This window comes from Stenella coeruleoalba (genome assembly GCF_951394435.1).
Source record: "Stenella coeruleoalba genome assembly, chromosome: 10".
Classification (NCBI taxonomy): Eukaryota; Metazoa; Chordata; class Mammalia; order Artiodactyla; family Delphinidae; genus Stenella; species Stenella coeruleoalba.
In genome coordinates, this window is record NC_137156.1 from 49,100,586 (window position 1) to 49,114,330 (window position 13,745).

Sequence of the window (13,745 nt, forward strand, 5' to 3'; positions counted from 1 at the left end):
CTTTTAGATTACTGTGGATTTCATGAAAATTAGGCTTTGTTATTATTCTCTTTTAAAACAAGTAACTATCAATGTCATCTCTATAAGAAACTTGATTAAATTTGAGGTGAAAAATTGTATCTTGGAATTCTCTGATTTTCATCAGTATGTCACATTAGTATGTTTCTGTGTTTTTTTAAAAATACCCACATGTTCAATAAATGATTAAATTCATTTTTTAAAGCATGTAAATAAGACAATTAAGAATTAAAAGTACAAAAACCTGTTCAAAAAGAGGAGAATAACAGATGTATCAGGGACCTGGGATGAGTTAATTTATGAAACTTAGCAATTAAAATACTGCAAGTTTCCTGGTAGCTAAGACATGATGGGAAACTCACTGGATAACTTAGTTCTGAGTCTAATAAAAGAATACCTACAGATTTGTTCTTTCCTAGACGGACTCTTTTTCCATTCCCATCAAGCCATAGACAACATTTAACACAAACATTACAGAAATTTCACTATATTTTGTATCTTCTGGGTCATTGCCACAGTATTAATTTATAGAGCTTCAGGTAAACTAGAAGTTTGGGTCACAGGACTCATTCTTGTGATCCCTGAGACACTGCCAAAGAAATCAATGCAAGTTTATTTGCTTCTTAATCAACAGATTAAAATTATAATATCCAATCATTAATAGCTGTCAATGAGCAAACATTCACTAGTAGAATGTACCAAAGTGAAAAACATTTTCTAAAGTGACCTGCAGTAAATATGTCGTTTGACCTTTCCCATCTAATAAATCTGGTGATGGTACAGGACTACCTATTATACTTTTTACTTAAAATATTTTATAATAAAAATAAACCTAAAGTGATGAAAATACAAACATTGAAGCCTCTATTTCTTTTTATGATCTTTGTATGAATGAAGAAAAAACTTGGCAAAATTACATGTTCTCAATGTTCAGATTATAAGGGGAGTGTCAAAAGGTGCTTATTGGGGTGACTTCTAGAACACTGGTGCTATTTTGAATTTGTGGAATCAAAGTGGATCTCTAAAGAATGGGTTTGTAATCATAAGGAGGTGTCCTGGACAGAATACAAAGTATCTCAGAAAGGTTTTAGGGCTCTGTTTCACCCTTTCTTTAAAGAGTAACTGCGTTTCTGAAACTTACTATAAATGGAATGAACTGGGGCTCCAGATTGATGGAGATAAGGGGGAAGGAGTGGGATTATAAACTCAAATCAGGCCAGAGGTAGGCCTGGTAATTTGGAAATTAGCCTGTGGAAAATCTGGGGTCATTAAAGGGCTTGCAGGAAACAATGACATGATGAGACAGAAAATGGTTTTACAAGGCATCATGTAGTTGTGCACAGAATGAATGGGAGAGAAGAAAACCTGCAGGTCTGAAGCAGTTGGGAGGCTACAGAAATAGTCTGGCTAGGAAAGGGGTATGGGTCTGCACAGATACACTGACTGTGAGGAAAGAAAGATGCATGGTTTTACAGGAAGTTACACAACATAGTTTGGATTTAGGGAGTGAAATACAGAACTTCCCATTCAAAGATGACTCAGATGTTAAGTACTAGCTGAGCTCTGACAATATTGATTGAAATAGGGATGACAGAAGGTAAGTCTTTCCTAATGTGCCGAGTTTGAGGTTATCAGTAAGACATCAGAACTATTCAGTGGAGAGCTGGGGATGCAAGCCTGTAACTTGAGAAATTAGAACTCAAGTAACATTTGGGAACCCTCCACATAGAATGCAACAGTTGCATCCCTGAGAATGGATCACTTTTCTAAGAGAAAGGCCACAGAGAAGGCCAGAGCTCTCAAAATTGAATGTAATGGGAAAGCCAAAAATTTTTAAATGAAAGAGGGTTAGTCAAAGAACAAAAAAAAGAGCAGAATTCGTGGGAGAAGTAGGTGAGTATAGTATCAATCTTATTGAGATAAAAGGTTTTCTAAAAGGACAGATGGGGGTAGGCAACAGTGTTGGATGTCTCAGAGGAGCTGAGAATGCTTCTGCACCCATTTATGGAAGCAGCACCTTTAATGATTTCCTACTTCTGTCATCCCTTGACAGTAAACGTCCTCTTAGGGAATGTGATTCTATTCTGCATAGTGGAAAATGTACCTCCCCCAAGGAGCAGAGCTACTCCTTCTCTCCTCCAATAGCCTTTCTAGAACACCAGGTGGCTAATTGGGTACTCATGTGTTTCAACAGTCTTCTCAGGACCACTACAAGAGCAACTCACTCTCTTGACCAGAAAATGTGATCGCTTATGGCCATTTCTATTTCCTAAGGGTAAGCTCATCGATATGCCTAAGGTATTTCTGGGATTCACAGATTGCATAAGTACTACTATAGGACATCTAATATTTATTGACTACCAATTGCATGTCATACATTGGCTAGCATTTCCAACATTGTTTCTTTATTTAATATTGACAGTACTGCACACTGGACATAATTGGGAATTATTGTTCCCCATTTTTTGGAGTGGCCTCTCAAGGTGGTTTTATTTGCCTTGTAGTGGAAGGGAATATCTCTATACTTTCGAAACTGAGAAAATGGGCCACTCTTGGACCAAGAGATCAAAGAATCAAAATCAGAAAAGCGTCAGCACTAGAGAATAATGCTTATCAGGCCATACATCGCCCATTGTTCTTGTTTGTTACCAATAATAATTTGAAATTACAAATTCTAGGGAATTTCATCTAGTTGTGATAAAATTGAGCTTTTTATATAATACCATAATTTCTGTAAGGATTTTTTGCTGTCAATTTCTTTGTCCCAGTTAAAACTTTTCATTTTAAATTTGACATAGTGGCTTAGCTGTTATCTCTTGTATCTGGTTTAGAGAAGTTGACAGTTTCTTCTTTGTTTTTAACCTATTTAGTTTATGGGAGAAATATACTATCATTTATACTTAAACCCAACCTACAAAGCAAAACCAATCTACAAATTCAGGAAGGTGTTTTTTACCCTGAAAGTAAACAGGGCATGCAATTTTTCATGGTTAATACTTTTTATAATTGGGATACTATATACTTCCAGTATAATTAACTAAGAGTTGGGTTATTCATACCTTCTGAAAATGCAGCTTATGTTGCCCTCTTAATGGTAAATTGAAGAGGCTGTCATTAGCAGTATTTCACAGGTGGCCCCTTTTGCGTTACCTATCCAGAGCTTGAGTCAGTTGAAAAATGAAAAGACTGTGACAGTAACAGCAGTCACAGAAATAGGCAGAGAAATGGACAGGATGAATAGCCTAGAAATAGATCCTAGATAAGATAGAGCTGAAAAGGAAAAGAGAGGTTATTCAGTAACTACTTCTGGGAAAATAGTGTTAGGAAAGTGGGTTTGTTATTTGGAAAAAGTGGTCAAGTTAGATATTCAATTCCTACTGTAATAAGAAGAAATAAAGAGGAAGAAAAGAAATAGATGTAAAATAGAAATCTATTATTTAACCAACAGAAAACAGAAGAAACATAGAGGAGAGAATGAGTTATCTCTCGCTAAGAATTAAATAATGGGATAAACAACACAGAAAAATACTCCATATGTAAGTCTGTCAAATTAAGTAAAAGGAAAACAACAATTACAATAAATAAATGCCACAAACAGGACAGAAAAAGGCTTTATATAGAAAGATAATGTATAAATCAGTAAGGAAAATAGTGACAGCCTAATTTTAAATGGGAAATAATATGCACAATTCATAGGAGGACAATAAAAGCATGCAAAATATTTATCACTGCTAATGAGACTCAATAAGCTTTAACAACATGCCTGTTTGTATCAATTTAGCCAATATATTTAAATGACTTTACCTATTGTTGACAATTTATCCACAGTAATTGGCACAGTAATTCTACTTCTAGGAATTATCCTTCAGAGATAAACAGAGCTAGAGATGAAAGCTTTATTTTTAGAATATTTATCTCAGTGTTAATTTTAAACGAAAAATGAGAAACAACCTAAAACTTCAACACTAAACAGTGAAATAAAGTGTGGAATGTAGACTCAGGTCACAATAGGAAAAGAGCAGGCAAATAGTGGGCTGGGGACAGTAGTCTGTTCTTTTGTGCCTGGATTTTTATGTATTTCCAATGGCATTTTGCATAGTTAGAATTTGATGGTTGCGGAAAGGGTGACAGACATTCACACGGCAGCAGAGAAGTCAAGAATGTAAACTCTGGGGCTTCCCTGGTGGCGCAGTGGTTGGGAGTCCGCCTGCCGATGCAGGGAACACGGGTTCGCGCCCTGGTCTGGGAGGATCCCGCGTGCCGCGGAGCAGCTGGGCCCCTGAGCCGTGGCCGCTGGGCCTGCGCGTCCGGAGCCTGTGCTCCGCAACGGGAGAGGCCACAGCAGTGAGAGGCCCGCGACGCAAAAAAAAAAAAAAAAAGATTGTAAATTCTGGGTCGGATTTCCACGGGTTCCCATTCAGTTCTGCTGCTTTATGACCTTATTCTGTGGGCAGTGAGGGAACCATTGCAGGTGTTTGTATTTATTAGGACAACCAATTTGAATTAGCTTAAACGAAAAGTGGTAAGCAATCAGCAAGTGCTTTTGTAGCCTAGATCATGTACAAGTGGATTGTCTTGGAGTACAATCCCAGGAGCAGGAGTGAGAGGGAAGAATGAATCAGGGGAGGAGGGAAGGATAATAACGTGGACCCATGTTACAGGTCACTGGGGCTGGATACCACAGGGCCTTCGAGGTGTCGTATAAAGTGTGCTTCAGAACTGTCTGCCCAGGGAATAGAAAGCAGGACATATTTATCCACTGGATCCCACCCACCTTGATCAAGGTGGGCCCCTGGGCACTAACTCCCTCTGCAAGTCGTTGTGTGTATGACAGCTGAGAGAGCCTGTGGATGCTCCACTCCAAGGTGTCAGAGGAGCGAGTGAGACACACGAGGTGCCGCCAGGTTGCACCTGACGATGGTTGAAACCTACAAAGCGCTGGTGGCCACAGCAAGAGCTGGGGCTGAGAGGGTGTACCAGACATGTCCCATACACAAGCCTTTGTGGCTCAAAGAAGAGTGAAGACACAGAAAGGCAGGAATAGAGCTGAACCTCAGTGAAAATAACCAGAGGTTCCAGTTCATCTGGATTTTCTCAGTCTCAAATGTCTGTATCTCTTTGGCTGAAAAGAGGCATCACCTTTTCTTTACATGATAGAAAACTTGTCTCTTAATGGCTTCTACATTTTGCATCTTACAATTTCATCCTCAGGAAATAAACTGATGTAATTAGACCCGTATCTAATATGTCCTGAGGCAAAGCTTCATTGACTTATTTAAGGTCAGGCACCTTAAAGAGAGGTGTCATGTCAGGACATGAGGACACTGGTATTCAAGTATAAGCATTTATATAAAGTCCTTGGTATTCAAATTAATTTCTCCCTCCTCCAGGCTACCACATCACCTTCTCTCATGTTGGGCTGTAATTATTTGTTGATGTGTTTGTCTCTCTCCCTCTAGACTCTGAGTTCCTTGAGGGTAGGGACTTCATCTTACTTCTCTTTGTTTCCCCAGGACTAGCATGGTGCATGGTACATAGTAGGTTCTCCAGTTTGGAGGAGAAATAGATAATGAATTCAGCAAGTTTGTCCTTGTCAGGTTAACAATGCAGAGCTAGTTGGTGTATGTCACTAAAGTTCTCACTGCTTATTCCCTCTAAATAAGCAAAAGAACCTTGAGATGTTTTCAGTGCAGCTAACTAGGATGTCACTGATATTTCAGACTCAGTGTACAACAAAAAGCACTACTGTTGTTTGTCAAGTTTGTCAGCTCCTGTAAAAAAGTTTCCAAAGATCATAGCATCTGCAGGAGACCAATGTAAGAGATATCCAGTGTAAGTCATGTTGTATATTATCATGATCTTTATTATTATAAGAGTCTCTGACCCCAGAGAAAATTGTGGTCTCTCTCATAGGAGGCCACCCTAAAAACGATACACAGTAAAAATAAAACATAAAACACAGAAAGCCTTCTGCAGAGGTGAGAGGTGATTTTTTCACACTTTTCTTTTCTCACCTGATAAGTGATAGGGCACACTGTTAAATCTCCTTTGAAGGGTGCTTCACATAATCTTGATTTAAACATGTTGTTACCTAGATTTCAGTCCTGAAGGCAAAGTAGCTCTGAACTACTCTGTTAAAAAAACAAGAACAAAAACAAAAAAACTGAATATAGTGCAATAATAGTTCAAAAGATCCATTTTCTAAAAGTAAAAGATACTCATCACAGTAACAATAGCTAGAATTCAGGAACAGCCTGCTTTGTGGCAGAAAGCATCAGTAAGATTTGATATAGGTCATCTAACGCTCACATCAGTCATGCAGGGATAGTCTTATTGAGAAAACTGAGGCTCAGGTGGAGAATGACTTATCAAATGGAAATTAGATGTACGAGAGGAGATGGGTAGGTCCATTCAACATGTGAATGAGTCTCTTAGCTTTCAAGTTGAACAAGAGCCAGATATGAAAGACTGCACACTGTATTATTACATTTATTAAAGTTCAAAAGCAGGCAAAACTAATAAATCCTCATAGAAGTCAAGAGAGTAGTTACTTTTGTGGGGTGGGGTTTGGATATGATGGGGTATCAGGGAACCTTCTAGATGATGAGAAATGTTTTATATCTTGACATGGATGGTGGTTCAAAAGTATGGGCATATGTTAAAAACTCAGCTGCACAAATATTTGTGCCCTTTTCTGTATATAAGTTATATCTCAATAAAAAAAGTTAAAAAGAAGGGGAAATGGAATTAGAATTCAGCTCTGTTTAGTTCTAAAGGCCCTCTCCTTCCACTACATACTCTTTCTGCAATGTTTCAAATGTTTATGTTCAACACAGAATCTGACCCATTTTCCTGGGATAGTTCACAGAATAGTCTCACAGATACTTTAATAAACAATTGCAAGTAAGTTTATATAGCAGAAATTGCAGAGTACAGGAATGATTATGAAAGAATGATATAGTAGCTGGGACTAGTTTATAAAGAGTTTTGTGAGCTCGTTAAAGGAAATGGTTTTATTTGCACAGGGAACCACTGAAGGATTTGATATGACAAGTTTTATGATCATATTTGACTTTGAGGGTGAAATGGATTAGAGAGGATGGATGGGTGGGTGGAGGAAAGGCCTGAGGACAGAAAGCGAGGTAGAAAGCTGTTGTCATCTCTGCAAATGTGATCTTGGACTAAGAGTGATGACAGTGTGGTTGTAAAAGAAATAAAGGTTGAGTGGAAGTTGTGATCAGTTGGATATGGGCAATGAGGGGCGGACAGGAGCTCTGAAGTGGCTCAGAGGGCTGATCCTGAGTGAAAGGGGTCCTATTTAACCACCAGCGAAACAGGGACAAAGTATATTCCTTTGGGGAGAGGCTAACACTAGGCAGGTTGTCAGGGCTCCAGCCAAGTAATTTGGGATTCAGGGAAGAGCTGTTATGGGCTGAATTGTATCCCCACCAAATTAATATGTTGAATTCCTGAGTCCCAGTACCTCAGAATGTGACTTTATTTGGAGATATGGTCTTTCAAGAGGTAATTAAGTTAAAGGAAGTTCATTAGGGTGGGCCCTAATCCAATACGACTGGTCTCCTGATGAGAAAAGGAAATTTGGACACAGACATAGATTGAGGGAAGACCATGTGAAGACACAGGGAGAAGATAGCATCTACAGCCAGGAAGAGAGGCCTCAGCAGAAGCCAACCCTGCCAGCACCTTGATCTTGGGCTTCTAGCCTCCAACTGTAAGAATATAAATGTCTGTTGTTTAAGCCACCCAGCCTGTGGTACTTTGTAATGGCAGCCCTAGTGAATAGTACAAGTACCAACCTGGACTTCAGGCCATTCAAATCGGAGAGGGCACAGGCTGTGGTGTTCTGGGAGCTAAATCACAGCTCAGAAAGCAGACAGGGCCACCAGCGACCCTCAGATAGAGATCCTCTAACCAAGAACTAGTTCCAAAGTCTGTCTACTGGTAGGAACAGGGCTTCTAATATTCTTCCAAATTTAATTCTCAATGGCTCAAAGATCGGGCAGAGCAGAGCTATAGGTGGATTAAAAAGTATGGTCTTTCATGGAAACAACCTAAATGTCCATCAACAGATTAATGGATAAAGAAGATGTGGTACATATATACAATGGAATACCACTCAGCCATAAAAAAGGAAATAATGCCATTTGCAGCAACATAGATGAAACTAGAGATTGTCATACTAAGTGAAGTAAGTCAGAAAGAGAAAGACAAATACCGTATGATACCACTTATATGTAGGATCTAAAATATGGCACAAATGAACCTACGTGCAAAACAGAAACAGAATCACAGACATAGAGAACAGACTGGTGGTTGCCAAGGGGGAGTGTGTTGGGGGAGGGATGGAGTAGGAGTTTGGGGTTAGCAGATGTATGCTACTATATATGGAATGGATAAACAACAAGGTCCTACTGATAGCACAGAGAACTGTATTCAGTATCCTATGATAAACCATAATGGAGAAGAATATTAAAAGAGAATGTATAACTGAATCACTTTGCTGTATAGCAGAAATTAAAACAATGTTGTAAATCAACTGTACTTCAATTAAAAAAAATCACACACACAAAAAGGTATCGTCTTTGATTCAGAAGCTAGGCGGAGTTAGAAGCAAGCCAGGGCTGACTAACCATTTCAATTTCAAAACAATAACTGGATTTCAACTTAGAGCAAAAAGGAATGCTAGGGCTTCCCTGGTGGCGCAGTGGTTGAGAGTCCGCCTGCCGATGCAGGGGATGCGGGTTCGTGCCCAGGTCCGGGAAGACCCCACATGCCACGGAGCGGCTGGGCCTGTGAGCCATGGCCGCTGAGCCTGCGCGTCTGGAGCCTGTGGTCCGCAACGGGAGAGACCACAACAGTGAGAGGCCCGCGTACCGGGGGGGAAAAAAAAAAAAGGAATGCTAGATCCAGTCAGAATTGACTTGATAAACAAGATATTTGTTTGTACTTGCACATTCCTTGGCTATTAGACTAAAAAATAAATATATATGTATACATAAATATATGCATGTACACAGACGTTTAGTCTACACACCTCACATGCTCTGCCATGGTTCAGCTGCTGTCCTCGCTCCCTTGTGTCCTGCATCTTCTCCCTGACTTCCCCTTGGTCTCAGTATTGCTCTCCAGTAATGAGGGTCAAGGGCAGATTGACCCTCAGGAATAAATCACCATGACTTTCTCATTGGTCTGTACACATTTGTCAAGGAATGGAATCACCTGGAAATCCTTCTCGACTCCTTTTCTACTAAGTACAATTAGGAAGTATAGATTCTCCCTTTGCAATTACTCTCACACTCACCCTTTCTTTGTACATTTCACACACCTCAGTTCAGGTTATCATCTGATTCTGCCTCAACGACTGCAATAGGCTCCTTACTGTTCTGCTCAACTCCTAGCTCTCTCCGCACCCCTGAAATCTGTCCTACAGAAAAATCTTTGAAAAACATCACTTTGACTACAATGCCATTTTTCTACTTGTTAGCGTTCAGCTGCTTATAACAACACATTCAAATCCTCTGCAACCTAATGTTTAAGGCTTTGGGAATCTGGGTTTTCTAACATTTTCAGTCTTATTTATAACCATCCTCGCTTCCCCATGTTCATCAATATGGTTTCGGGCGTCGCCCACCCCTGAGCCGCAGCGCAGCCTTGAGCTCCCCCTGCGCTCCTGCTCCTGTGTCCTTCTCTCTCTTCCCTCCCTCCTTTTCCACGCCCCTTCAAGAACAGCTCGAACCCCAGACACTTCTGCTCATTCTTCTAGCATGGCAAGCCTTCTTCTCTGCCTACCCTTGCCACCCATCTTTCAAGGCCAACCTTAATTTCTCCTTATCTTTGACGTCTTTTCTAACCGTCCTGGCACTCAATCTTCTGTGACAGCAACTGTGGGGCCCTTAGGGTCTCAATGCCTGAATCCCAGGATTGTGGCTGGATAACAATTGCTGCTCATTCCCAGGACTACGGACCCTCCTCCCTCTTCTGCTCCTATGGCAGTAAGCACCCCCAAATTGTCTATTCATAGTGTGATCCCTTAGGAAATTTCTTCTGTTTTGAATTGCCAATTGCCTTTTTATGATTTAACTTAAAAGAAAATGACTTCTCTTTCCCATGCAGATTGTAAAGACTGCCCCCACACGACCTAGTTTCATATGAGGGAGGAGAGGAATGCGCTATTGTGTACCAGGCAGTGATGTGCTGTTTTTGCCAGTGCTCCTAGTGTGATGGTCTAGCAGTCTGTTGCAGGAAGAGCTTCAAGACCCAAGAAAGGAGTCTGCCTGGAGTCGGCAACAGAGACATCAATGGTTTAATGGATGAGAGAGCTTACGTGTCTGAAGCAAGGTACTGGACCAACATCCCACCGTGTATGGCAGACAGTGGGCAGGACCTGGGGCCTGGGGCAAGTACATAGGAAGGTCAGTCATATGAGTAGGGTGTAGGTGAGGCAGGCACTGGCTGGGCAGGGGATGTACAGAGAGCAAGAGAACAGCCATTCTGAGTGGCCTGACCATACACTGATTTATGGGGCACACACCACCCATGATTTTACAGATATTCTTGCTTAGGATAAGGCTAAAGTAGAGAGTATTCATTTAGGTTTTTTCTTTTTTTAAGTGAGTTGATTTAAATAAAAAAACATTAAATAATAATGGTTCAAGTGATACTCAGTGATGGCAAAAACTGTGGAAGTGGTCCTTGAATGACTGAAAGAGTGTTAATGGTATTACATTTATTTCTCACAACAACCTTGCAAATTAGAAACTAAAGTCAAGAGAAGCGTTGGGACTTAGCCAACCTAGAAAGCTAACGGGTCATGAAGCAGGATTCAGGTGGAGGCATTTAGGTCTCTGATGCTTTCCAAGGATCCGCCTTTACCATGACACCCGTTTGTATAAGGAAGATTTTGTTTAACTACTTAAGTGTGTCTGACTTGTGTTTTTATACCTCACCTCATCTCCTCAAAGAGAGTTACTTTCTACATTAAATTCTTCACCTCCAGAATGAATTTGGTGTGCTTCTAAACACATTTATAAACATACCCAGTTTCCTGCCTGGCTGAGTGAAACATTAATTCTCCAGCTTGGCACCTCATTCTACAGCTGTAATAAGGGCCGTTATGCCCAAATAGGCCCTTAAACGGAAGACCTGCTGAGCAGAGACCCACTTTCCCAGCCCTGCTCCACCTCGTCAGCTTCTCTGCCAACTGACCAGGCGGAAGCAGCAGCAGGGGAGAAGGGCCTGCATGTAGGTGGGGAGGGGATCGTTTTGAAAGCTTTAAATCCCTCACAGGGAAGCAGCTGCTCCTTGTTTTTCTAACATCTGTCCCATCTGTCCCCATCCGCATCTGTCCCCATCCGCACCTCACCCTTCACCTCACCCTTCGGGGGCTGGAGCTAGCTACACCTAGATACGACAAGGGAGCCTTTCTGAAGGCTGGTTGGTGAGTGGGTATGAGCATCATTGCTACTCAGAGTTTCCTCTACTGAGAAGGGGACAGTTGGGGTTCTTGAGGACGATGGCTATCACCTTCCTTCATTTTTTTCTCACAAACATGCAGCTTTAATTGCCAGAGTGGGGATTTGTAGCATCACCCAAGTCGGTCTGTGCGCCCTGAGGGTATCATTTCACGAGACAGAGGTACCCCTAACGCCCACTTCCTAATTGTAACCTCCAGGGGTGGCACAGGCTTCCGATCGGGGGGGGGAGGGGCGCGGAATCAGGATGCTACACACAGTGCAAGGATGCTGCACCACCTTTAAGTGCCGCTCGCCGCATTTAGCAGCGTGCTGCCCATACCCGGGTTCCCCGCCAACACTGTGCGCCTCGGGACTTAAGGACCTTATTTTTATCCAGTTATTTCCCTCTAGTATTCAGAACCGTGGCTGGAACCTAGCAGGCATGAAATAGACACTTATGAATGAATGAACGTTAACGAAGAAAAAACAAAGGAGCAGTCTGTTTCCTTTGGTTCGAAGGCGGGAGTGCAGGGAGAGGCTTGGACTTGAACCGACTCGCCCCGGGACGCGCATCCCCCGGGCACGCTACTTACAGGATGGGCCAGCAGGCACTCCCTTTGGTCCCCAGCGCGCCTGCGCGGTCCAGGCGGCCCCCCCCCCCCCCCCCCCCCGACCCCAGGCGCGCAGCGACGCGCCCTCCCCGGCCCTTCCCTCCAACAAGTCCTCTCACTCGGGTCGGGGTTGAGCGCGGGGTTAGGAGTGCGCAGGCGCAGTGGGCGGCGGAAGTCGCGACCAGGAAATCAGAGGGGTAGGGGCCGCCCAGTTTTGCGTAGGGCCCCGCGCTCCTCCTCCTGATCCCGCGTGCCGCCCACCGCATCTCACGTGGGGCCCAGCCCCGCCCCACCTGTGCGGGCGGCCACGCGGCTGCCACCTCCCGCGCGCGGACATGGCCCTCGACCCCACAGGTACGGGGCGGGAGGCGGGGGTTACGGATCCTCGGGGGCGTGCGGCGGGCGTGGGGCAGGGGGCGGGCTGGAGGTGGCGCGGCGCAGAGGCCGCCCCGCCCTCCCGCGTCCCCGGCGCCCGGCCCGCCGGCCCTCGGCGGGAGGGTTCGGGGATGGTGGTCCGACTGTGGCTTGCAGACGTTTCCCCTCTAGCGCCTGCTTCCTTGTCATCATGCTCTTTGCACAGTTTGGGGCACAGGCTCCTTTAAATATCTGTGGTCCGACTTGAACACACCGGTCAGGACGAGGGCCCGTTTCTCTGGAAAGTGTCCCCGGACTCCCGGTCCCGTCCCCTTGACTTCGGCGCGCCCTCCTGGTGCTGCGCGGCGTCAGTGCCCGCCTCCGACGCCGTCCTCAGGGGTCCCCTGCGGTATCCGGCGCGAAGGATGCTCGCAGAGTTGCGGGTCTGGGGGGAGTGCTGATTGGCTTTAGGACATTCCCTTCGTTTTATGGATGTGAAAACTCAAGGCGGTGGGAGGAGGAATGGCTTCCGACCTTTGGAGAGCAAGACGTGAAACAGCCCCTTTGGTGACTCAGGGACAAGGAAATAGACGTGTAGCTGACAAGTCTTGTGGCTGGGGGAGCCGAGTCCGGGTGGGACTCAGAATCCCACGTCCAGCCCGGGCTGCAGGCCGTGCTGCCGGCCGTGCCGCCGTTTGAGTCCTTATGGAGTAAACAGATACTTGTTGCCACCTCACTGTGTGTCGTGTCATGTTCTAGGCCCTAGGAAACTAGTGTATAGGACAGAAAGTCCCTGCTCTGTCTAGATCTTGTGTTCTAGTGGTGGAAGAAAGAAGGCAGCACCCCTCTCTCCCCGTTACACACTTTTACAGATTGTGGTAAACGTGAAGAAAATAAGCGGTGACAGAGGTAGATGGTAAAGCGAGGACCACTTTAGGTGGAAGGGTCAGTGAAGAGCACTAGGAGGAAGTGTCATGTGAATTGGCATCTGAAGGACCAGAGAAAGCAGTCCTGTAAAGAGGTAAGGAACCAGTATGCTAAGGCGCTCCAAGGTGCAAGTGCTTAAATGATTTGATTGCAGTGAGGGCCAGAGTGTGGAGGAGATCTGTCAGGAAAGATGCTGGGAAGGTAGGCAGAACCTGGATGCTGCAGGGCTTGAGCGGTGATAAGAAAGCATTTGGACTTTTCCTGATGTTATCAAAAACGTGTGGAAGGTTTTAAAGAGGGCAGTGACATAATATGATACTTTATGCCTTTACTACCCTGATAGCAGTGGTAGCATTGTAGA

At 43.8% G+C, this 13,745-nt stretch overlaps 1 protein-coding gene across 8 annotated transcripts in view; it reads left to right on the top strand.

Annotated features, from left to right (window-relative positions):
* Positions 1 to 13,745, top strand: part of CMC1 (C-X9-C motif containing 1) — a 130,226-nt gene that overhangs the window by 40,967 nt on the left and 75,514 nt on the right. For 3 of the 8 annotated variants that reach the window (XM_079935563.1, XM_079935571.1, XM_079935567.1), the window contains exon 1: positions 12,294 to 12,457. The exons of 1 other annotated variant lie outside the window; for it this stretch is intronic. Coding sequence is in view for 4 of the 7 variants with exons in the window: in XM_079935567.1 (XP_079791693.1) it covers positions 12,439 to 12,457 (19 nt within the window). In the remaining 3 variants the exon portion in view is untranslated. Of the gene's footprint in view, positions 1 to 10,152; positions 10,378 to 12,293; positions 12,458 to 13,343; positions 13,479 to 13,745 lie in introns of those variants that run through there. 4 more of the 8 variants (XM_079935565.1, XM_079935564.1, XM_079935566.1 and 1 more) reach the window with 3 other exon arrangements.